This window comes from Argiope bruennichi, chromosome X2 (genome assembly GCF_947563725.1).
Source record: "Argiope bruennichi chromosome X2, qqArgBrue1.1, whole genome shotgun sequence".
Lineage (NCBI taxonomy): Eukaryota > Metazoa > Arthropoda > Arachnida > Araneae > Araneidae > Argiope > Argiope bruennichi.
This window is the reverse complement of record NC_079163.1, coordinates 23,649,386-23,676,254: the sequence shown is the minus strand read 5'-3', so window position 1 is coordinate 23,676,254 and position 26,869 is coordinate 23,649,386. Positions and strand designations below refer to the sequence as shown.

The 26,869-nt window shown below is 27.4% G+C and overlaps 1 protein-coding gene across 1 annotated transcript in view; it reads right to left on the bottom strand.

Annotated features, from left to right (window-relative positions):
- Positions 1-9,622: 9,622 nt before the first annotated feature.
- LOC129960340 (poly [ADP-ribose] polymerase 2-like) overlaps positions 9,623-26,869 on the bottom strand; it is a 38,416-nt gene continuing 21,169 nt past the window's right edge. The window contains exons 10-12 of the mRNA XM_056073715.1: positions 14,341-14,664; positions 12,297-12,427; positions 9,623-10,049 (exon numbers count right to left, since the gene is read on the bottom strand). Coding sequence (XP_055929690.1) covers positions 9,908-10,049; positions 12,297-12,427; positions 14,341-14,664 — 597 coding nt within the window. The 3' untranslated portion in view covers positions 9,623-9,907. The remainder of the gene's footprint in view (positions 10,050-12,296; positions 12,428-14,340; positions 14,665-26,869) is intronic.

The following is a 26,869-nucleotide window of genomic DNA, read 5'->3' as shown; positions in this document are numbered from 1 at the left end:
AAGTTTTCATCCATTTCAATCGCGAATATAGAAGTAGTGTATTAGTATATATTTATAAGCAAATGAAAGAGATCGATATCCAGTGTAAAAGCAATTTTAAAACAAATGAGGCAAAACTTTACCAATATTTATCAACAAGATTTGGAAATGCTTGAAAATTTATAAATAAAAGTATTTCCAAGAAGCTATTTATACTGCAGTTCCTGGAAAATCTGAAGTTTCTGACATTAGTTTTGAGTCAGTTTTGATTTTAATCATTACTAATAATATCATCATCAAAATAGATAAGAAGAAAGTAGAGAAAACATTACAAAGTTATACAGAGTAAGAAACATTAATTTTAGAATTGTATTAATTTGTTTTTCTACTTTTTTTCAACACGAACTTGGGTTTTTCTTTACATTTTCTTTCCTCACGTAAATTTTTAAATTAACGTGAAACATTTAATATTTAGTAAAATTAATGACGTATTTAGAATTTTTATGTTATTGAACAGCGAAATAGAAATATTATAATACCCATGGTTTAATAAACTAGTCAGTTTAATTTCACATTTTAATACATTCATAGCATAATCAGTATGTTAATAATATATTTTAGTTTAAATTTTTACCAACGTCAAGGAAATGAATGCTTTTATTAATTAATTTAATGAGTAAATTTTGTGCACCATCTAAGTTTAAACACAATTATATTCAAGCAAATATTTGGAACTCTTACTGTAAATATTATAACTTAATGTAATGAAACAAATTGAAATATGACCATATGCATATGATAGAGTGTTGACATTATCCAAATATTTTATAATTCATAATTTTTTTTTTTTTTTTTTTTTGCAAATTTATTGATATGTCAGCTAAGCTAATAACATTTAAATCGGCAGGCCTCATTCCATCTGCTTTATCTACTTATTCGGAAATCACTCCCTTGTCAGATCGTGACCCCCGAGAGATATCTCTGGGGGAGGGGGTCACGGTCAAACTGTGCTAATCTTAAATAACTTGATTTTTTTTTCTACCATCTAATTAGATGAGAGCTTCTGTTTTGTGGATTTGCAGTTATATGTATTTAAAAGAGTCCATACAATACTTGATATGCTTATGGATTCTACATAATTTTTGTATTAAATTATTTTTACGAATAATTTAATTTTAGTCAATAAGTTTATTCAATGCATGCATAACAAAAGAGTTGTTAAGTTTAGCATGTTTGAAATTCATTGTATTTAAGAATACAATTAGCTTGGCTTGTAACTTAACACCTTACCTGTTGAAATTGTTTCAAAGATTATTTCTTGTTCATTTGATCAAATTAAATGCAAATAAACTCAAAATTTAAATGACATATGTTGAAAGCCAACGAATTTTTATTGCTTTATATAGAATTTGACTTTCAAAATGATTTCAGGAATTTGACAACTTTAATGGCTTAAATATGTCATTTCCATAAAACTTCGTCTTTCAATAAATTGAAATAAAAATCAGATTTTTTTTTTTGTTTTTTTTTTTTTTTGTCAAAAGCCGAAATGAATTATTGTTTACATTGCTATTCCGATTATAATCTGGCACATATTAAAGTAATTCTAATTTCTAATTCATAATTATATACAAATATATATAAAGTTAGAACGAAACATGTCCTTACGGAGCGAGAGCAGCTCAAAACTGAATTACTAAAATTCTAACGAGTCAATACGGAAAGGAGCGAAAACGGCACCGACTTAGACTGCAGCGCCCTCTTTATCGATTTCTGAAGCTATCTTCTATCAACTCAGGTTGAAAAATTATTCTTTCTGGTAAAAATTACGAATTTTGAAATCATATCGGCTGATCAAAGGTTTTGTACAAAAATTATTATTTTAAAATACCATCCATTGAAGGAGGATTTTGCCCCCCAGATTTGTGTTTGAAAACGTTGCGATCTTCCAAAAGAGGGGGAAAAAAGTCTCTCTCTCTCTATATATATATATACGTATATATATATATATATTAGTTGCGACTTAAATATGAAAATGTTTATATATCCTCTCAGGCAAAAAAACTTTTCCCCTCTCTTTCGGAAGATGGCGACGTTTTCAAAGACAAATCTGGGGACAAAATCCTTCTTCAATGGATGGTATTTTAAAATAATAATTATATATATATATATATATATATATACGTTCAATAAACTGATTTTTTAAAAATCTTTAAAAAGAAGAAAAGAAAAAAAACGCCAATACATTTGAAATAAAATTGAAGACAGAAATTGATAGACAAATATTTTTGGTCAGAAATGTATATTATTATAATCTGTTTAGTTGCCTTTCAGAAAGCAATATAGATTAAAAAGAGCTCTGTAAGTATTTTAAAAATCAAATTAAATGCACTCGTGTTACTTTTATTTTATTTCCTTTAATCAAATATTTGTCACAGCTTTTACAATCATTTAGTGACTATCTGTAGTACTGAAATAACTAACTGTTCTTATAGTAAAGATGGGATAGATAGGAAAAGATAAATAACAAATTTAAAAGGCCATTTTCGTTTGGAATTTTGTCTTTTTATCTTTTAAATGGTGTCTCTGTGAACATCATTTAAGTCTCTATGAACGTAAATAGAAATTTTAAATTCGAAATAGGAAATAAACTACAAACTCATCACATTAAACATACAACTATTATTTAAATTAAACGCTGATCAGTACTTAATTCTTTGAAACAATAATTCTATAAGTTGTTTTATTATTATTATTATTAATTAATAATAATGGGCTCTGAAAAAAACGTTCGTCGCTATAAAATCGCCTCCTATTTTCTTATACTCAGGAAGAAATTCTTTATTAAAGCAAACACACATACTGAATAGTATTTTTGCCTAGAACAACAGCATCAAAAAACACAACCTTGAAATATACTTATTTCATAATACTTGTACTCGGAAGGTGGAAAGATATTTCACCTCTCGGTAAACAATTTTCTATATGGGTTGTTTTTTGTTTTTTTTTTCACTTCTTTTTTCCGTTCTCGTTTTTTCATTTTCATGCCTTTTTGTGTGTTTATTATTATTTTTTTCGTTAGCGCAGGGTATGCACGAAATGAGAATTAGCTTATTTTTTGTTGCATTACTGTTTTATTTGCATTTTTAGCCTATTCATTTTATTTTCTTAATGTATGTTATAGGTATACTGGTATGCAATAAAATTACTAGATTTCATACAGATGGAGATAAGCATCCTATAGAACAGGTAGATGGTAAATAAAACAAATAATAAATCTTGCCCAGAAACAGTTAAAAAAAAAACGTATAAGTCAACAAGAAATGCGTTAGTCATATGAACACAATATTAAAATATTAAAGGGAAGAGATACTTTTGTATGATACACTCGACATAAATCACTTTGTTTTTACACATTTATTTACATATTACGGGATGTGCATCAATGCATGTAAGAAAACTGCGTTGGTAAAACAAACTGGAAAGTTAAGAAAACGTCATTTTAAGAAATATGATGTGTATTCAGTTAATTTACTTTTGGAGAACGGGGGGTAGGGGGCAGAGATGTCAGATTATCAAAAAACTAACAACAAACCGTGATATTGATATTATTAGCACGAAAATAAAGGATATATATATATATATATATATATATATATATATATATATATATATATATATATATATATATATATATATATACTTCCAACCAGAAGGTATTATAAAATCAATATTTCTCTTGAAAATTAAAATTACTATTACGAGTGTAAGGTGTCAAAAACATTATAATTACATATTAGTCAATATATCAAATGAAAACGGGGTAACTTCTATTTCTATATTCATATGATTTAAATTACTTAAATTTAATTACATAATATTCCTAGACAGTAGAATTTAACAGAGGCCTTTAATTAAATTTGGACTTAGCAATTAACTATTTTAGTATTGGTTTAATTAAATTCCATTAGTTTTCGACAAATAAACACTTCTTTCAAAACTTTATTTCGATGCACATGACTAAAAAATTTCTTATCAATTCCTAACTAAACAACAACTGGGAGACAAGTTAAGAAAAAAAATATGAAACAAGAAATATACGCAAGATTTTTAATTTATGTCCATTAAAAAAATTTAGCTTCGGCATCATTTTATACAAAGTTTATAAGATTATTAACAAAATAATAAAAGAAATTATATTGATTTAACAGTTCAATTTCCATATATATCAGATCAAGATTTAGTCTGTTCTAACTTCTGAACATTTAAGCATGATACTTTTTTAATTTTGTTAACACAAAAACGTTTTATTTTTTTAAAAAGTTTACAGTTTTATTCTTAAAAATTAATTAAAGTTTTATTCATGAATAAACGTTTTATGAATGATAAAAGTTTTATTTTAAAACTTTTGTTTAAAGTTTGCTTGCTCTTGTCATTGTTTCAAAGTTTATAGATGATTTAGCATCAGAAAATATTTTTAAAGCGATTTTATAATAGATTGATGCAAATAAAACAGGAATTTCCATCAAATAGATTGAATGTCAGAACACATTGCTTTTTTCATATAGTAAAACCTCAATTGTTAATATATATATATATATATTTCATTTCATATCAATTCAATTAATAGGAAATATTTAATGTTTTCCTTTTTACAGTATTCTATATTTAGAGTTAGGGTTTCCCGCAAAGCTACTTCAAAAGCTTAAAATTATTTTATTTTATATTGACACTATTCTAGAATCTAATAATAAAAATATCAGACACTGATTTTTCTTTTTATTCCTCTGCACACTTTATGCAAAATAATAGTATATACGTCAACAAAAATATACACTTAAAATATAATGATTTAGCATGGATAAATGAAACAGATCTAAGCTGAAGGGGGGAAAGTATGCATTTAAAATAAATAAAAGTCTTCTCGCAACCAAAAAAACTAGTTTTTACTTTCATCACAACACAAAATTAAAATCTTTTACAAAAAATTTTTACTATCATTTCTCTTTTAATTGAGTGCATTTTTTTTTTTCTTACAAATTCTGTGTCAGTTTTTTCAATCTGGAAATCAAATTATATACGTTTATTTCTATTCGAAGAAAAATAATATCTTAATCGAAATTGATCATTTGAATAAGTTAAAACTAATACCTTGACAGCATGATAATGTACAGAAGTAACAATCGCCCAGTATTAATTGTCAAGAGTGAAAAAAAAAAAACGTATTAAGAGCTTATCTTCAGATCGTTCTAAAACCGTCAAAAACATTATGAAAATTTATTAAAAATATTACACTTTTATTAATAGCTCTACAAATGCACAACAAAATAGAAAAACAAAAGAAAAATATTTAATTTTCTTTTAAAAAATATTGGTAGTATAAAGAATTTGCATGTACAGGGAATGAATTCAGTAATGAAAACTTTTCAAATACACAAAACATCTTAAATTAATTTTAAAAGAATAGCAAGCTATTAAGAAGATTTTAAACTAAAAACGGGCTAGAAAATACAAAAGAATGCAACCCTTACACACATACACATTCCCTTTTACTCTAACAAATGTTAAGAATTGCAGATCTTCAAATTCTAAATAAAAAAATATACAGTAAGTCATTTTAAAAAGTAACTAAAGTTTAAATTGTTACTTTTCTCATTAATGTCGATAAACTTTAAAATATATTTGATTAAAAAAAGTTGTTTTTTTTTTCAAATAAATGTATAATGAATTTCATCAGACATATTTCTTTTAATAGAATAACTAGATATAAAATTGTGTAGATGACTTAATGCTATTAAAACTGGTCGTGGCTTCATGAGATTAGGTTATTTTTACTTCGACAGAAAATTCTTTGAGAAGTTGACATTTTGAAATTATTTAATGTAAAGAAAATACCAAGGGTTTGGTTAAAACGATTCTGCCTGCCTTCAACTACAAGCTATGTGTACAACACATTTTTCTAAATAAATTGTGCATGTTTTATAACTCTTTTAATAAGAAAACAAGGGAAAAAAGAGCATATTTATACAATGCATGTTATACGAAAACCATAGGATATTTATACAAAGCTACAACAAATTATTATCTAAAGCCAAATAAAATGTATACTTGATAATAGCAACCTTGGTGCAAAATCAAACTCAAATACTAAGGATACAAATGAAGGGAATGTGCTACATTCGAAGCAATTGGTTTCACAATCCTAGCATTACCATGTTAATATCATAAATGTATGGAGGATGATTATGGCACATGGCCACCACAAAATATATCATTTTAAAGAATCGTGATCAATGTGGGTTAAGATACTGGGAAGGAAAATTAACTATTTTTTAAAAATTTATTTCCTTTTCTCGAAATAACCATAAGCATAACTTCAAGATTAATTTCATATTAAAACTAAATGAGCCTCTACTCAAACTTTTATAGAATACCGAATACCAAAGGTCAGATATTTAAATTGCCAAACAGAAGGTGATGTAAGATCTTCATTGAAAGTTTAACAGCAATCTTTTTACTACGACACTGAAAATTATATTCTTCACACAACCCCCCCCCCATTGGAAAATTCATAAATGCTTTAAGAATGCATGAATCTAAATTATTCGTAAATAAATAAGAAATAATAATTTAATGGCAATTCTTTTCACATCTAGGCAGATATTAAAGATATAATCACCTCCCCCACTCTTCTTTTGGCGTGCTTGTTCAGATCTAATGAAAGTTCTTGCCTCAAAAAGTTCACATATAATGACCTTATTATTCATTAAAAACTTCCGAGTCTTTTACCATTTCAAAATGTCAGGCAATTCTGAAAATATGCAGCATAACCAATGATCACTATTTATAATTTAGTAAAAAAAAATATTAAAATGAAATGCTATCCTCTTTTTTCAATCATACTTTTAGCTTTTCTTATTATCAATATGAAACAAACACAATATATATATATATATATATATATATATATATATATATATATATATATATATATATATATATATATATATATATATATATATACGTATAAAAACTGAATCTCTATAAAATTTCAATACATTGAAAATGTTAATATATAGTTTTTTCCAGCAACCGTGAATTTTCAGTAGATAAACTTTCCCCATAACAAGTTAAATTTTTATGCAATGGACAAAATTTTTCGTATAAAATTAGGACTACCTATTTACAGCCAAAAAGCGCTACGAGATCGTTCATACGAAGGAATATAAATTAAATTTTAAAAGACAATTTCATCAATTCTTAACTCCAATGGAATTCATCGCAGGCTGTTTAAGAGAAAGCAATATTATTTGTCGATGAAACAAGATATTTTTAACTACCGTTCTACGAATTCCTTTTCACTACTTTTCCTAATTTAGGTAAAAATCTTTATTTTAAATTCAATTAGAGTTTCATTTCTAACATTAAACAAACCTCAAAAAGGATAAGTTTAATTGTGAAAAAAAAGGGCAGAAATAATTTTGGGGGCATATAAACATACGATTTTTCAGTACATGGTAGGCACGTTTGGAAATTAAATAAGTATTAGCATATTCTAAAAAATATTCTGTGAAAGTTTGATGTTTTAGTCTTAATCTCAAAATATAGATATGTCTAATTGTTTTTAAAAAGAAAATAATTAAAAAAATATTAATATGTAATTTTATAAATCGAATATTATTTCAAGGGACTTTCAAGCTCGATATATAGAGGTTCAACTGTGTATAATAATGTAAACGCATAAAATTTAATGAAAACAAACAGACTTAATTCATTCAAAATGTTTATTATTGTTCAAAAGAATACTTACATATGTAACTGTGATAACAAAATGCTTTATCTTATTTATGCTTAAATGCTCTTTAAGTGCATATATATAAACAATTAAAAATATAAACAGTTCAGTCTTCCATGACTCAAACATTAGGCATGCATAGTTGTTTTTAATAATAAAAAAATGAAATTTTTTCTATACATCAAATATTTTTAAGAGCCTTCAGTGAACAGCCTTATAATGCTGCTGAAACTTCTTACAGTAAACAGGCCTTAAAACGGAAATATTTAATTGTAAAAGAGAAATTCAGCTAATAAAAAATAGGGCAGAAAATAAACAGACATTTAAGGGAGGGGATTGCATATAAACACTTTTTAGTACATAATAAACTCATTTGCAAATTAAAGACACATTAGCACATTCTATAAAATAAATTTCTTTGGTAATTTAATGTTTCAGTTTTCTTTACCTCAAGAACAAATGAAATATGTTCGTTAATAAGAAAATAATAATAAATAAACTCAATATGTATTTCCATATATCAAATAATCTTTAAGGAACTTTCAAGTTCTATATACAGAGATTAAACGTATATATACATAACCAAAAAATCTAAATAATGTTAACAAGTTATCAAATTTAAATGAAATCAAATGGATATAATATATTTATTATTGTTCAAAACATATTTGAACGGACGTAATAGTGATAACTGTACAAAATGTGCTCTTTAAGTCTGTGCAAATATAAACAGTTTAGTCTTCTTTATTGCAAAAACAATAAACACTCATAATTGTTTTTAATAATAAAATAATGATAAAATTTAAAATATCTATTTTTATACATCCAAAATTCTTTCAAGGATCCTTTAGTAAATAGTCTTACAGTGTTTTAGGAACTTTTTACCCTGAACAGATCCAAAAACAGAAATCTTTAATTCCAAAAGAGAAATTCAGCTTTACGAAGATAAAAAATAGATCCTAAATTGAATAAAAACTTAAATTTTTGTATATAAACAAAGTTACTTTGCAAACTTTCTAATACAATGTAAACATATTTGCAAATTAAATATCTATTAGCATAATTTCTCAAATTGCTTCAATAGTTTAATATTTTATTATTTTTTGTCTCAAGAAAATATGAAATACACGTAAATATCTTAAAAGAAAATAAAAGAAATTCAATGTGCATTTCTATATAAAAATCTTCAAGTTAAAGTAATCTTCAAGTTCGATATATAAAGGTTCAATTGTGTATATTATATATATACATAGCCACAGGGTCCAAACTTGATAGTGCAAACACATAAGAAAATTTGCTAAAATGAACATAATTTATACATAATGTCTATTAACGTTCTAGTGAATAATTAAAGCAGACATTGCGATTACAAAATGCGCTCTTTAAGAGCATACATAAATAAAAAGTTCAAATATATATAGATTAGTCTTCTTTGTAGCAAAAAAATAAAGCATGCATAATTGTTTTCAATAAGAAAATAATTAAATTTTATACAAGTATTTTTATATATCGAATACTCTTTTCAGGAACTATCAGTGAATAGTCTTACAGTGCTTCAGGAATTTCGTACAATGAATAGGCTCCAGAACGAAAATCGTTAATAGTTGCAGAGAAATTCAGTTCATACAATAACAAATATGGCCAATAAGAAATAGAAATTTAGGGTTTATATATATATATATACAACAGAGAATTTTTAATACATGGTAAGCACATTTGTAAATTAAATAAATATTAGCATATTTGCTAAAATAAATTTCTTAGATAGTTTAATATATAGTACATTTTCGAGATACAGTTAGTCATCTGTATCTAAAAAAAATACATACGTATAATTATTTTCAAAAAGAAAATGAACAAATTTCAATACAATGTATCAAATATTCTTTAAAGAAACCTTCAAGTTAGTTATATAGAGGTAAAACTGTATATTTGACTATTAAACAATAGAATCTAAAACTTGATCATATGAACACATAAGAAATTATAAATGAAATCAAATGGTTATAATTTATTATAATTGTAAAAAACCGTTACTGATGAAATTGAGATAACTATACAAAATATGCTACTTAAGTGCAAACATTTATAAAAACATTCAAAAGAATATGAAACTCCGAAAATGTAACATTTTTACTTGAAGTTAAACTTGACTCTAAGCAGATATTTCATCCTTACTTGCTTTACATCATAGACAATATATTCATTATAATTCAAAGTACCCTCATAAGAAGAATCTTCAATCAGGGGTCCAGATGGTACTTTAGCTTCAGGTCTATAAAAGTAAAGTTGTTCTAAGGATACCAGAAGATTTATTGTTTGACGAAAAATAACAAGTAAAATTAAAAACATGAAACTGCAAAAAGGCGTTTCATAGCACATGACAACAGCATAAAATAAATTATTTAGGCTGGTCACACACGCAGTGGATTTTTCCGACGCGGTCGCCGCCATAACAGTAGTGTATTTAATTATATTAGAGCTTACACATTTGACAGAAAAATAAAGTCGCGGTCAATTTGTCGTCGGCTGATGCTATGCAGACGTCGGCTGCCACTGGCGCCAACGGTACTTTGACTGTCACAGTTCAAGTACTGACGCACATAATCAAATGCAAGCTTACAAACACGGCGTTTTTTTAATGTTAGGGTTGCTATTTCACAGTGAGCTTTGCCTTCCTGCTTGAAACACAATTTTTCTTCTAGCATCAATAGATTTTCATCTATTATGAACATGAATGAGTTAAAATCGATAATGAAATTTTAATTGCTTTAATCCAAGAAAGGCCTTTTTTTATAAATTTTTAAAGACAGAAACGTAGCTGTTGGCATAAAATGTATATAGAAATTTGTAACGACTCTGGTTTATTGGAAGAAAATGTGAGAAACGATTTATAGGAAATTCATACTTTCTTATCTGTATTTACTAGATAACAGATGGAGTCATAAAAAATTTCAAATTTTGTGAGTCTAGAAATGACAATAGTAACAATCTCTAGTTCTAAATAATTTTATTTACATAGCACTATTGTTTCTGGATTTAATTATCAAATATTTTTATTTCTGAGCTGGCTATTATTAACAAACGGTTTGTTTTTTTTCGTAAAAATATAAATTAGTAACGATATTACGTTTATCAACAAGTTTTATTATGTTTTTAAATTATTTCTAATAAATCAGAAATATTTTACAAATAAATAAAAATAATGTACAAAAAAAAACTTTTTTTTTTTTTTTTTTTTGAAATACTTGTTTCAAATAGAAAGCGGCATATTTTACAATTATATGTCACTAATATAATGACGATCAGAATACTTTTATATTATAGATGTATGGCAGCAAATCATGCCTGCATTTGAAAAAAATATCTACATAGAATGTTTTTCATATTGTTTGTTTTGAAGTCTTCTCTTGTAATATTCTCTCCGTGAATATCTTCCAATCCTATAATTGACATTGTATCCTCATATATCTATCTCTATCCCTAACATAATTATGAAGAATAGGCTTTAATAAAGGCTTTATAATATCATGCGCAAATTGTGGTAGAACATTAAAAAGATGATGGAATATTCTTCATTTAGTGCTGAGAATATCAAATTAGCATTCTGTGTATCTTCTTGCTTGAAAAATCGATAATTGAATATTTTCTTTTCGACTGTCAAATGTGTTTCAGCATATGGCCTTAGCAAATTCTTATGCAGCCCAAATGCTGCATCACCAACAAAAAAGTATGGAACTTGTGGACTTTCTGTGCCTGGCAAGCACAAAATGAAACAGTATTTACTGCCAGCAATGCTCATCAGCACAACTGAATGGTAATACAATTATATAAGTAGTATATATTAATTGTATAATAATTTCTAGTTGTATATTTATATGCATAAAACGTACCTAAGTTTCTGTTCATATTTGCATGTTTTTATGGAATTGCATCAATAAACAGAATTACCTTCAAAACCTTATAATAACAATGTGCGAAAATAATTGTAAGTGAAACATTTATTTTACTCATTACAATTTAATACTCAAACTTACAGATTTCAAAAGTTATTGCCAGCATTTCTACATGCTGAATGGAATTCCTCATTTTGGTATTTTTGTGCAGATGTCTTTAATCCACCCATGCCACTTTCTTTTGCCTCAAACCTTCAAATAACATGTAAAAATCTCCTAACTCCTCTTTTTTTCCTTAATTAAATAAATCCAAATAAGTCATTTTTCCCCCTTTTCCTCTTCATTCGACAACAAAATAACAATAAACAGAATCTGCTCTCTATTCATTTCAAATTACACTTAAGCAGTAAATAACACGGTTAAAGTAAATTTCTTTGCTAATGAAATTACGCCGACTGAAATTTTAGCGCCGTGTGTAAACCTTCGATTTCTGTGAACGGTAACGATAAAATATCTGTAGCGGAAAAAACGCTGTGTATATAACCAGCCTTATATGTGTATTATATAACATTTATTTTCATACTTAGAAAATTAATATTATTAATTTGAATAAAATGGGCACTTACGATAGCACTCCCGTTTTAAATGCACTAGGAGTTATTGAGCCTTTACCTATAACACTGTCAAATCCTGATGGCAATCCTAAAGGTAGATTTTCATCAGCTGCAGTCAAAGGATACTGATTGCCAACCGACACCTAAATAAAAAGAAAATAATATATATAAATTATAACAAAATAAGTATAGGTCAAATAAAAGCATACAAATTTAAATCATAAATTACAATAATTTACTAACAAATATCCACAAACCCTTGCTCTGAATATAAATAATCCTTCATGTATCATATTAAAATGGTTTATAATTAATATACTAAACATCTTGAGTACATGTGCATATAATTTCTTTTGAATAGTGAGAAATAATGGAAAATCATATGTCTAGGAAAATAGCAAAACCTATATAAGCCTCAGAAAATTTTTGAAAAAGATTTTTAGTTTAGATCTTTATGTTGCCTTTAATGTGAAAACAGTTGTAGCAGTTGAGACAAACAGGAAGTTTACACAGAATATCTTATAGATTTTCTGGATACATATTTTGCATTTATAAATACAAGAAGTAGCAGCAAAAGATTTTTTTAAGTTTTATCTTATACTCTAAATATTTATTTTACTGTTGAAATACAAAAACTAAATTACAACTTTCAAAATACAGTAGTCTGGGTTATGAACGTCTGTACGGACTGCCAACATCTGATTAAGGATAAGGATATTTATGTATAATATCTTACATGATTACTGTTTCTCAAAATTCAATATTTTGTGTGAGTGCGACCAATTATTATCTAGGCTTATTTTAATAGAAAAAAATGGAACAGAATTAAACGAATCTCCCCCCCCCCAAAAAAAAAATTAAAACAGTTAAGCGCCATTTTCACAGATAGCTCCTAGCTGTTGTCAAACTATAACATAGAAAGCATCACATCAGTACTTGGGTCTAAAAGTACTCCAAATAAATTGAAATGAAAGTTGAACAGCACTTATGCCCGTTAGACCTTGAAAGCTGAATAATGATTCAACATGTTAATCAATAATGTCTCCTTTGCTATCACAGGAGCAATACTAATTACATATTAAAATAATTTCTCATAAAAAATTTTTAAATATATGTGAAAAAGATTTTTTAAAAAAAGATTCAGAACTTTCTTGAAACATAAATTGTTCAAAATGTAATACAATTTTCTAACTTTAGTTTACTTTCTAAAAAGTATTAATACAGCTTGTCCAAATTGTAACAATCCAATTGTTAAAATCTTTAATCAATTCTTCAACAAACCTTAATAACTAATTGAAAAGATTAAATTTACAAATATTGTTTTCATGCTTATATTTTATAAATATTTCCACAAATCTAAAATATTCTTACTGAAATCTCATGAAGCAATCAAAGGCGACCACAACTAAAGAGCTAATCATTATTCCTTAAACTTAAAACAGAAATCACTTCTGAAAGACAGAGGATTTATTTTCTTGTTTAGCATTATTAATGCACCAGAAGTGAAGAAAATCCTTTATGCAGGTAAGGATTTTCAATTCATTTAAATGAGAACATCTGATCTATGATTGGTTTATACAAATACGAAATTGAATAGAAGAAAAAGTATAGTTAGAAACTGTTAAAATTCAGATTGTTGTCAGAAAATAATTCAAACAAGTGATAACTTTTCATTATTATCAAAATGGCTCTTACAACAAATTTTTGGAAAAAAGGATAAACAAACGTCTATTTATTGCCGGCCTTACAAAAGATATGGAATTTTTATTGATGTAAGAAGAAGTGGCCAAAATGGAAGCTTTAAAGAATTATTTGAATGCACACATTTTTCAAATTACTTTGAATTAGATTTAAAATTTAAAAATTAGAAATAACAAACAAATATAGAATAACGCAAATTATGCTGAAAACACATACAGATTCTGACATTTCTCTCAGAATATATAAAATGTAAAAGATAAAAATGTTTTTATAAACAATTAATTCTAAATCTGATAAAAGGAACATAAATTCCTTAAAAAATATTTTATCACTCATTATATTAACAAAAACATACTTCACACATTAAAAGCAGACCCTCATTCTTCTTCTTGGTTGCAAAACAATAGTTAGCACTTTTGCTGCTCACATCAGCGAAATATAATCCTTTTCCAAACATATAACCAGTGACCGGAGCTTCTGGTGGAGCTATGCGAAGCCCTTCTTTTAAAATTCCCATCCAATTTGTCAGTCTTGAACCATGCCATAAAAGCAACTTGTTTTCAGAATCTTGAAATGATGCATATTCTTTGGGCTTGTAACAACTAAAAGCATCTATTATCTCTAATTCATAAGTGGTGTGAGTAGGTCCATGAGTACCTTTTAAACATTTTTCAAGCTCCTAAAATTTGAAGAAAGATTTGCATCAGAAAAAAAATTTAGACACACAGAGAGAAGACACCAACAAAAGTCTCCAAAATTTTAATTTTAAGATTTAGAAACAAAATAGTTGTTTTTAAATACATTAGAGGAGAAAATTAAATTATTGCTCTGAACTTATACCCAATAACAGTAATGCAATTAAACATCAAAGAATCGAATTTAAAAAGGTACCTTCAAATGAGTCAAATAGTTGAAGAAATTTTTTATTCTCTGTCATAAACATTTTGAAATGTGTCTTCCAACTATAAACTAAAAATTTTCTGAAATGTGACCTCCAACTTTAAACTATGTCATAAAATCTCAGCACTTTGCAGAGTTTCGACATAAAATACTGTAGTTTCTACGCTTTGTACTTCCAAGTTAATTAAGTATATCCCAATAAAATAAAATAAACATCGAACATACCTAAAATCATTCAAACATCAGCAACTGAAGACTAAACTAAAAAATTACTTTCTGTTAACCTTGAAAAACTATGAAAAGAAGCAATCAAATCCTATAAAATTATCGCTTCTAGTCAATTGTTTTCACTTGAATATTAATGTTACTCGAGGTATACTCTCACTATTATGAAAAAGTTCGAATAAAATTTTAAATACATATATCTTTTCTGTTATGTTAATATACTATTTGATTTTAAAAAAGAAACTTTAATTCATTCAATCAATCAGATTGCAATATATGATGAAAAAACAATAGCATTATCTAAATCAGTTTACAACAGAGCTTTTAAAATGAATTTAAATAATTACATATTAATAAATAAAAAACAAGATTTCTCTTTCAGACTATCAAAAAAGTTGCAAACTATTATATCTATTTTACTATCTATATTAAAAACTAATATATCTGTATTAGTTTGCAATTATTTTTGTTTATTTTATCACAAAAAAAATCAATATGACAAAAAAAGAAAAAATTCTAAACGACTACCTTTGCTGAGTGGTCACCCTTCTCAGTGGAAGCTTTTGTTTGATATAGAATTTCAAGTCCACAGACAAATGGTAAAATAACTTCGATTAGAGTAAATTAACCATTTATGGTAAATGAACCATTAGAGCCCTCCAAACAGCAGTTCCCATTCAATTTCAATAATACTAATTACGCCTGTCTTATCTTTAATGCTTTTTTACAAAGAAAGTAAAACAAAAGTACATACAATCAAAATCAATGCCAGAAAACACATCAAAGTAAGTCAATCCTTTTCTAATGTGCAGAGAAGAGTGAATTTCGCACTATACTGGAGTAAGAAAATCAAATGGCTACGATTATTAAACACACAGGAAGAAGCCATTTTAGTTCTAGGCAAAGTCTTTTGATTTCAGAACACTGCCCCCCCCCTCGACTAGCACATAGGAATTTTGCCTCAGTGTGATAACATGATATCAACAATATCTGCTGTCATTAAATCTTATAAGAGAACAAACAAACAAAATCATTACCTCGACAAATTTTCGATGACTGACGATATTATTGCCCATTCTTCTACAAATATCGATGGATCGACTAAAAAATCGCTTTTCGAAGTAGAAAACAAAATAAATTTGGTTTAGTTTGATAGTGTATAAGCTACTTGTGTCCTTGCTACGCCAAGCACTTGACTTAAAAGAACGTATCCAAGTTTTCGGTAAGACTCAAATACAATAAAAACTTGAAAATGAAAATGGAAGGAAAAAAAATTCAAATGACTTAATCAAGTCCTATGTCATGTAAAAAAAGAAACAACTTTTGGTAGGAATTATCTCCCAAAAAATCAGTAATTCTGTATTATTTTTACCTAAACTCTTACACATATATTAAAACTCGGGCATACTAGTAGAAAATGTTTAACTGGCAGAAAAAAATGGCAATGTGAACTCGTGGGTGGAGGTTTTGAACTGAGTAGATGTTATGCGTTAATCTAGCGTGTCCTAATCAGCAGAACTGAGTGCCTCTGGCTTACATAACAAATACTTGAACGCTTTTACCAAGAGGTGAGTTTTGAGCAACTTATTTTGATTTTGTAGGTCCCAAAATTTTAGATATTTCTCTTGTAGCCAATTTTTACCAGCTTATAATGCATCACTTAGGGGGACAAAATTTTCAATTATTGCTGCAGCACTTTTCGAAGTTTTTTTAAGTTTCATATCCTGCAGCTCCTGCATATCTAAAAACTAACAAAATATTAACTATATGAATTTCTTTAATAAATAAAATTTAAATTAAACACACTTCAGTACTAAAGAATGACTTGATGGAGAAACATTCTTTAGTGCTTCGATGGCGCTTTTTAAATCTGTGTATAATATATTTATTTTATAATCTTTTTCAACTATTTTTAACTCGGTATATGACACAGATTTCCGGTGAACACAGCGCAAACTTTTTGTTATCTTTCTCAAACTATCGCATCTCTGATAACTAAAGCCCCAATCGCAATGTTACCGGCCTTGGATCCATCAATAATTTCAAGTTCATAGTCGGAAAAGTGTTGTCTGTGATCATAATACATGAATTGATACATTAAATTTCATGTTTTTCATGCTTTCAAAATATGAATAAAATTTATAATTGTATGTTTCCATGGAGGGATATCGACCGACTTATTAACCAGTTAAAAGCGTTTGACGTGTATACACGTCAATCCAAATCTTCATTTTAGCAGTATTTTTATTAGTAATTCTTTATCTAATAAAAATACAATTTTATTCGCTTTCTTACTTTTTTTTTTTTTTTTTTTTTGCTAAATTTGCTATGCAACTATTTGTATTGCGTTTGTACATGCGACATCGCTTGACTTTAAAAAAATAAATTCCGCAGTAAACTGGTTAAGGATACGAAAATCAATTATATTTATATCCTTAAGAATTTGCCCGGTACTGAAGACAAAAGTGGAAATGAATGATGACCTCAATGAGAATTATGAACAAGAGACAGGATTTATAATTTTATAATCTCATAGATGAGAATAGTCATTTTATTATTTTAAAAATAAATTAAATGCCAGTTTTTATCATCTAAATTCCACAGAAGGTTTTGATTTAAAGTGAACTGAAGAAGTTCGAAATGCTCCAGCTGAAAGACATATATCTACATTTCGTGGCAGATCTACATACAGAACTACCATAATCGAATTTTGATCAAATCAAAAGTTCAGTATGTCTAGAATAAGAGCAGCTTTCTACCCCATACCAAATTCTAGAGAGTGTTTTTATTATGTCAAAGGAAGCGTATATTTTCTTCTCAGATAATAAGTGTATTTTGAAGGTAAGTTTCGAATAAAGTATTATTCTTAAAAATTTTACTTAAGATACGAATGCAATCAATTAGTCATTTAGTTTAAGTTTTGGATCTGGGTGCAGTCCACATTCTCTATAAAAATGAATTGCAACAGAATCTTGCGCAGACTAAAAAAACACTTAAAGATTCAAGCAAATAAAATTGTACATTTTTTTTCAACATAATTTATAAATCTTCAAATGAGTTTTTTATAAATCTTAAAATTTATTGCGTCAGGAATAATGAATAAGGGATTATTTTGGTAAGTATTTTGTAGCCGAAAATCTTTCAGAACAGCGATCCCCCTAAATGTCCCATTTTACTTTATATGAAGGATAGCCGCTGTAAAGAGGTTTCATAATATAAATTAAGAAAAAATTGTATGCGAAGCTTTTTCGGGCCAATTGAGCAAAATAGTTTGACATGGCAAAATAAAACATTACATCAATATATTTATTCATCAATTATTTATTCTATTTAAGAATAGAGGATATCGTGATTTATGTAAGTTTACTTCTGAGTCCTTACCTCTTTCAAAAAATTATATAGAGACTATTACAAAACAAAGGACTTGTTAGATAGACTTATCCTTTTAAAAATTACCATCTCAAAGACTAGCTTTTTCCTTAAATCTTCAATATCAACCTTTAAGAATATAATTATTCTTGTAATAAGAAACAAAAAATTATTCAGCCAGTTATAATAAACGAATAATAAATCTGATATATAGTGTACAAATTCAGAATATTAAAAAAAAAAAAAGTACTCATTACAAGCTACTGTAAATAAAAAGAATTAAATTTGTATACTTAATTCTTAGCAAATTTTTATCAGACCTTGATATATAGATGTAGAAATAAGTAAACCAAAGTATCACTTTAAAATATTATGGTAAGTTTATAAAAATAGTTTATTTTGCTGCAAATGCTAAGAAATCAGGAAAAGACTTATTCAATTAGACCCAATTCATTGAGCTTGAATCTTAAGTAAGAAATACACAATAATAAGTACTGAAATTAAATGATTCTATAGAAAGCAAGAGTTCATGACTATGGCTATCAAATAAAAGCAGCTTTCTTTTATGGAAAAAACATATTTCAAGCAGCTTCCATTTTGCTCAGTTTTCTCCAATTATATAAAATAGTTTCACATGGCAAAACAAAACATTACATCAAATTTATCTTGCAATTCATATTACAAGGCACTTTTCAATGTTTACTGATATATTCCATTACAATCAATGACAGCTATTACAAAATTAATAAGATGATGGGTTTCAATTTGAGGCATATGTTGATAATTTGATGATCATCAACAACACAAAGTGTTAAAATCAATAATAGAAAAGCCCAATCATAACGCAGAGCGGAGTTAAAAATATCCCAGCAAGCTTTAGTCGGCGTCATTATCGGAAGCGAAAATCCCAACTTCTGATAATGGCATCAAACGTGTGTATATATAACATATTTTGTTTGAAGCAGACTGCAGGTTGAAAACATAGACGTTCTATTTTTAATTTCGTTTTATTCTCTTTCGGTAGGCATGATACAAGAAGGCGCACCGCGACACAAAAGCAGAAGTAAAGAACAGCGCGAAACAAATGATCACTAGTCTTATATAACGTAGGATTTCCGGACACGTGCCGATGGAATACAAGTGTTGACCTTTGACAATGGCAACGGAAGTATCACTTTCATTTAATACGTAGTTTAAGATAGTAGTAGATGGCGAATTAGTTTTACAGAGGAAATAATTAAACCGAAAGTGGAATTGGAACACAAAACAAGAGAATAATCTTAGAATGAAGTTACTATGGGCTAAATTAAGATAAAATCTTGGAAATTAATTAAATTGAAATTAGAATTAAAATATCATGGAAGTGCATCGGGGCCCTCGACACACAGCTGTACCTTACAGTGGTGTTCAAGTAAGAGAAATAAAAATGTAAAGGCATATTAAAAGTGATAGCCAAGTTTCCTCTACCTTTACGTTAATATCAAAATCATTTTGAACAAGATTATGTAAAGCATAAAAAGAATGAAGTGATGTCTGTGAAAATCTTAGATAAACATAAATATTCAACATCAAAATAATAATATTAAAATGTATAATATAAAAAATGGTTTTCTGCAGAAATTCAGTTTATTGTCTCTCATTCTGTAAGATTGTCTCTATTTGGTAAGGAATGTCTCTAAAGAATGCTTGCACACAGTGTCCTTTAAATAGTAAAAGGCTCACCAAAATTATCAAATTGAATGTAAAATAATGGAATAACAAATTGAACTTATATAATAATAAAATATCAAGATAGTTCACACTTGAATTCACTTGGAAGTTCATAGTTCACTTGGAAGGGATTCAAGTGTGTTCACAACAACACACTTGAATCTGAAAATAATAATATGAGATTCAAAATATTCTTATTATAAACATTAATACTCAAAACATGACATAAAAATGTGTAATTTTAAAAGAAAAACTTTAACCCACTAGTTAGCCAAATAGTGGTGCATAGTTAAACCTTGTCCACTAAGTTCTAGTAGTGGGTGAAACTTAAACTTTGACATCATTCTTATTCTCTTTCTACTCTCATTCAGGAATATTTGTTTCCAAAGTGGAGAACAACATATCCGGGATAAAAAAAGGAAGAGATAGAAATTAATTGTGAGGTTGACCCTATACTCACATCTCAATAAGACTGCTGTATTTGAAATTATGTTGTGATGGCGCCTATCACTATCACATCATCATCATGAAGGGGGGGGGGACTAACTCTTACGAGTGGAGACGACGGGCCAACCTACGTTGGGGTTTATGTGGAAGAAATATGGGAAGTAAAAGGATTTTTTTTTAATTTAAATTATTATTCATGACTTAATTTTAATTTTTCTGGTGGGTAATATGTTCTTAATTTTGATACATGGACAATATCAGTAGCCTTGTTTGTTAATGCATTTGGTTTAGTTATTTCATAATTTATATCTGAAATTTTAGTTACTATTTCATATGGACCTGAAAATACTGGAGATAATTTTCTACGATTTGGATAATTAAATTCCTCATTCAATTACAATGTCACCGGGTTTGTAATGGAGAATCTATAAATCTAGCATCATATCTTATTTTATTTTTATCATATTTTATTGTATTATCTTTAGCTAATTTTCTGGCTTCTTCTACTGGAGGATAGAATGGGGTCAATTCATGTGACGTAAAAGTCACATGTCATGAGCTATCCGCGCATGGCATTTAAGTTTTATCCGCACCGCTTTCGTCGATTAGTCTGCCATTAACGTTCTCCGCCGAGTATGAAGCGGATTTTTTTTTGCTTACATTTGAAGTTATAAATTTTTGTGTCATTCTTTCCTCTGATTATGTGTTAAATGAGGAAATACTGGTGTGCTGATGGATGTTTTAATGCGAAACACAAGAGTGACTATCATGATAAAATGTTTTCTTATTTTCCTTTCAACAATCCTGCCTAGGGTTGGTAGCTTTTGGTTTAGATTTTTTCAAGCCTTCGAAGTCGGTGATATGCTTCGATCATATTGAAGAATTCATTCAGTGTGTGTTCATTTATTAAATCGTAAATGGAATTCCAGTAATCGCAAATGTTTCAGTAATTTTTTAGAAAAATTCTTCGAAAAAAAGAATTTGGTAAGCGATTTGCCAACAAAAACAATCAAACAAAATCGTAAGAGCATTTCTAATTCACTTTATTCACATTTGATGAAATTTCTGATAATTTCGAATATGCTTAGAAGGTTTTAAAATGTTTACATGAATATTACATTGCATTTTCTAAAAAATCTTATCTAAATTTAATTAATGTAAGTAAACAAACTCCTGCTGCAAAAATAACAACTGCTATAATGCTAAACTTAGGTGGAAGTGAATAAATTTCTTAAAGATTTATTTGATAAGTGAAATCTTTACTAACTACTGAAAATTGAATTTTCTTATTGACTGATATAATATATATATAATTGATGTATTTTATTAAACATGCTCTTAGTTTCATAAATTGAAAGCTATATATAAGAAATATATATTTATATATATTTAAGTTTTTAAAACACATGTCATTTAATTAAGTATATAAATTAGTTAAGTATAAAAACCATTAATTAACGTCAAATAATTTTTGCATTTGATTTTTAGTTTTTGGCATTATAATAAAATGCATTATGAGGTTTTACTTTTTTATTATGAACCTTAAAGTTTTCTTTATATTTTAGTAATTCATGTTATTCAGTTATTGCTGGGTAATCATGTCTAATAACAAAAGAGCAAAATGGATGGCTCCAGAAAGCATTATTACTAGTTTTCTAATTACATTTGCAGATTTGTGATGGATTCAAAGTGAATTTATATCAAACAACTTTTCTATTGTTAAAAATGAAATGACAATAGTTTATTGTTATTAAACTGAAATTGACTGTTATTATAATACCATGTTATACCATTGTGCACCTCAGTGATTTCTGTTTTAATAAATACAAGTCTTTTCATTGAAAACCAATTTCCATATCAGCCTTTATTGTATAATTTTGTTTCCCAACTTCATTGCTACATGCATGTTTCACTTTTTTTTTTCTATTTTTTTAACATATTAATTTTGAATTATAAAATTCTGTGAAAGCATAAAAGTGTTTCGTCTAACTCATCTGTATATCCTATTTAACTTCTCTTTCTCTATCTATCTATATATATATATATCATGACCTTATTCTTGTTTATTAAATTTACTGTATTGTATGGTTTATTTTATGATATTCATTCAATGTAATTTTTATCAATATAACTTTAACATTTCAAAAAAGTTTCATAAATGTTCAGCTTTAAAAGTATATTGTTCAACATAATGTTTTTATTCGTGGTAAAAAAACCTGTTGTTTAGCATTTAGAATGTTTCTCTTGAATAAAATTGATTTTATCATTTACATTGACATTCTTGTCATACTGTGTTTATATTTTTTCTAAGTGTCTAGAAAAATAAATGTTGATAAATAGTTTTTTGAATTAGTGAGTACATTGAAACATCCATTTGATCACATTCTTTAAATAATTATCATATATATTTTATATATATATATATATATATATATATATATATATATATATATATATATATATATATATATATATATATATATATATTGTAATGTGTAAATAAAAAGTATGAAACTGTAATTTTGTTTTTCCTTTAATGATCTCTACAAATTAAAATGATTCATAAGTTGCATAGATTTTAAAAAATGTATCTATACCTTTTATATTTCATAATTTGAGATTGTAAACATAATTTATTCAATATATACTAATTTGAATTTCATGTTCTTTCCTCAGAGCAAACTGAAAACATCAAAGCCTCAATCTTAATAAAAAACATTACATAAGAAAAAAAATGTAATAATTTTATTAGTAAGCTTTAAAATATTATCTAAGAGTAATAATTTATTTTTAAAAAGAACTATATTTATAAGATTCAACATTCAATAATATTTAAATAATATGTAAAAAAAGAACATATGTAATTTTGCAAAAACACTGCCATAGTCATTTGTCAAAATGTATCCTTTGGATAAAAAAAGGGGGGGGATATGGGAAAGGAAAGAATAAAGCAGCACCAAACAAATTAAAAAGCGACGTTAATTAATTATGCAAAAATAATAATTCCATTGAAAATACTAATTAAAATTTTAATATAAGAAATAAAATTATATAACTACGAAAATTTGGAGAAAATAATTCAAAATAATCTTTAAAAAAAATCATAAGTTTTTAATAATTGATCGGCTAGCATAACATTTACTAAACAATCAACGTTATCGGCAGACATCCCGACATGCGCAGAACGGTTGAAAATTGAACAGAAACGGTTTGTTTGGTACTTGACACGTGACCGTGAATTGACCCCATTGATTTTGAGTTAAGGGAGGAGGATAAGGTAAATTGCCAAATAACAAATATGCAGGAGGAAATTTGTAACTGAATGGGGTGTTAAATTATATTCATTAATTGCTTGTTCTAAATGTTTAGTCCAAGGAATTTTGGTAGAAGAATTGGCCTTACACTTTAATTTAGTTACTATTGACTGGTTAACTCTTTCACATTTCCCATTAGTTTGTGGATGAAGTGAAGATGTTAACAGATGCTTGACACTAATTTCTGAGGAAATGTTTGAATTTAGATGAGGTAAAAGCACCGTTTCTATCAGTTAATAATTTGGAAGGGATTTGAATTTGAAAAACTTGTTTTAAAATATTAATATAAGTTTCAGAATTTTCATTTTTGGAAGGAAAAGCCCAAACATATCCAGCTGCATGATCAATTACTACATGAAGAAATTTTTTGGTTGAATTGTAATAATTAAATCCACCAACAGTATCGACAGAAAGACATTCAAAAGGACGATCTGTGGGGGGCACAGCCTGTAAAAGGCCAAATCTTTTTTGCTTTTCCTTTTTATTTAATTGACAAACATCACAATGTTTAACAAAAAGTGCAATATCTTGAGTAATATGGGGATAATAATATTGAGGAATAATTAAATTTATCATTTTTTAAATGCCTGGATGCCCAAATTGTTCATGAGCCTTTTGCAAAACTCTTAAGAGAAAACGGTACAACTATTTTAAACAAATTTTTCTTTTTAACTACAAGTACATCATTAATATTTTATATTTAGTATTTAAATTGTATAAATTTTGATAGTGTTTTATCTCATCTAATTCCAATAAATGCACAGAATGTTGGAGATATTGAGCAGTAGGATGCCTCGATAACATTTCAGCCTCAACATTAGCTGTTCCCTTTAAATATTTAACTTTACAATCAAACTTGCTTGGTTTTAAAGACCAACGAAATAATCTTCCCCTTAAAATTTTTTACATTTTTAAGCCATACAAGAGCAACATGATCAGTATGAATTATGAATTTTTTCCCATGTAAATAGTAATAAAATTTATCAAAAGCATCTACTATTACTAAACATTCCAACTCAGTTATATAATAATTTTTTTCATAAGGACGTAAAGTTCTTGAATGATAAGATACAGGATGTAATTTACCAGAACAGTCAGGCTGTTTTAGAACAGCTCCAATGGCTACCTGAGACGCATCATACAAAACATGAAGAGGTAAATTAGGGTTATATAGTTGTAACACTGGTTTAGTTATCAATTTATTTTTTAATATTTCAAAAGCGTTTTGGCAGTCTTCTGTCCATTGCCATGGTGTATCTTTTTTAAGAAGATTATTTAAGGGTTATCTAATTTTAGCATAAGAATCAATAAACTTATTATAAACATTTACAGAGCCAAGAAAACCTTGAAGTTGTTTAACATTTTTTGGAGGTTGTAATTTTTTAATACTTTCAATATTATGATTATCAGGAGAAATGCACTCTTCTTTGACTTCATACCCCAAGAAATTAATTTTATCTTGAGCAAACACACATTCAGAAAATTTTAATTTAACGTTTTCTTTTTCACACATTTGAAAAATCTGCTTTAAATGATCATAGTGTTCCTCTGATAAGTTAGAGAAAATTACTATGTCATCAAAGTAGTGACATACAAAATTTGAAAATTTATGTTTATTTAAAATTTTACAAATAGTTCTATTAAATATTGCAGGTGCATTTTTAAAGGCAAAAGGCAGGACTTGAAATTCCTATAAACCTTCAGTAGTTACAACTGCCAATTTATGTTTATCTTGTTTATGCAAGGGTATGTGTGCCAATATCCAGATGCAAGATCTAAAGTTGAAAAAACTTTAGCAATACTTAATTTATCTAGTAAAGTATCTATTCTAGGGAGAGGCTGTACCTCAGATTTGCGAAGGGAATTAATTTTACGATAATCAATACAAAGTCTACTTTTTCTATTTTCATCTCTTTTATATGCTAAAGTTACATGGGAGGAATAGTTGTTAGTAGATTCTTTTATTAAACCTGCATCTAACAAATTTTTAATTTGCTTATTTATTTCAATTTCATCAGTAGCAGAGATCAGATGTTAAATTTATTCTAGGGGGTTCCATTCTTATTCTACCAACATCATATTTATTTTTTGAAAACACATGAGGATATTCTGATACCAGAGATAACACAGGTTCAGATAGTTTATTTACAGTCAGAGGTGGGAAAATTTCATCTCAGGTATTAACTACCTTGACCTTATTATCACCAGTGTAATTATTTTCAGCAATATGTAAAGACATATAATTATTATGGGTATGCAAGTTGGTGATAATTTTTCCATTTTGAAATATTTTGCTTTTAACACAATCTATGATTAATTTATATAAATTACAATCTGGAAGTCCTAAGATGATGTATGGTAAAGGATTGTCCATAATATATAATTTGATTTTCTTATTTATTTGGCCAATTTTTAAATATATTTCACAAATTTGGGTAAATTGGAACGTTCCATGAGCTTGTTTGACTCTAATAGGGTTTACATTCTTTCTTGTCAAGTTAAGTTTTTTCACAATATCTGCAGATATAATTGAAAGAGTGGATCCTGTGTCAATAACAATATTTACATTACTATGAAGGTTTTAAACATTGTTCAAGTTACCTAAACTTGGTGAAGTTGAGATGTGTCCGGACACTAATAATTGTAACTGCCCTGGCCCAGGAGCCTCATTAGAAGAATTTGGTCTCATTTTAGAATTTTGAAAACAGCCAAGAGAGACTTCTGTGCACAGGGAAGTCAAATTGGCTGTTATTGGAGTATTGGTCATAGATTGAGGTTGATAAAAAGGACATACTTGTGTCCAATGATAAACATTTGGAATACCTATTTGAGTACAAATTCTACATGGCGAAGAGGGTAATCTTTGTTGAAAATGCAAATTATGTCAATAATTATTGTAATTATTTAGACATGGCCTTA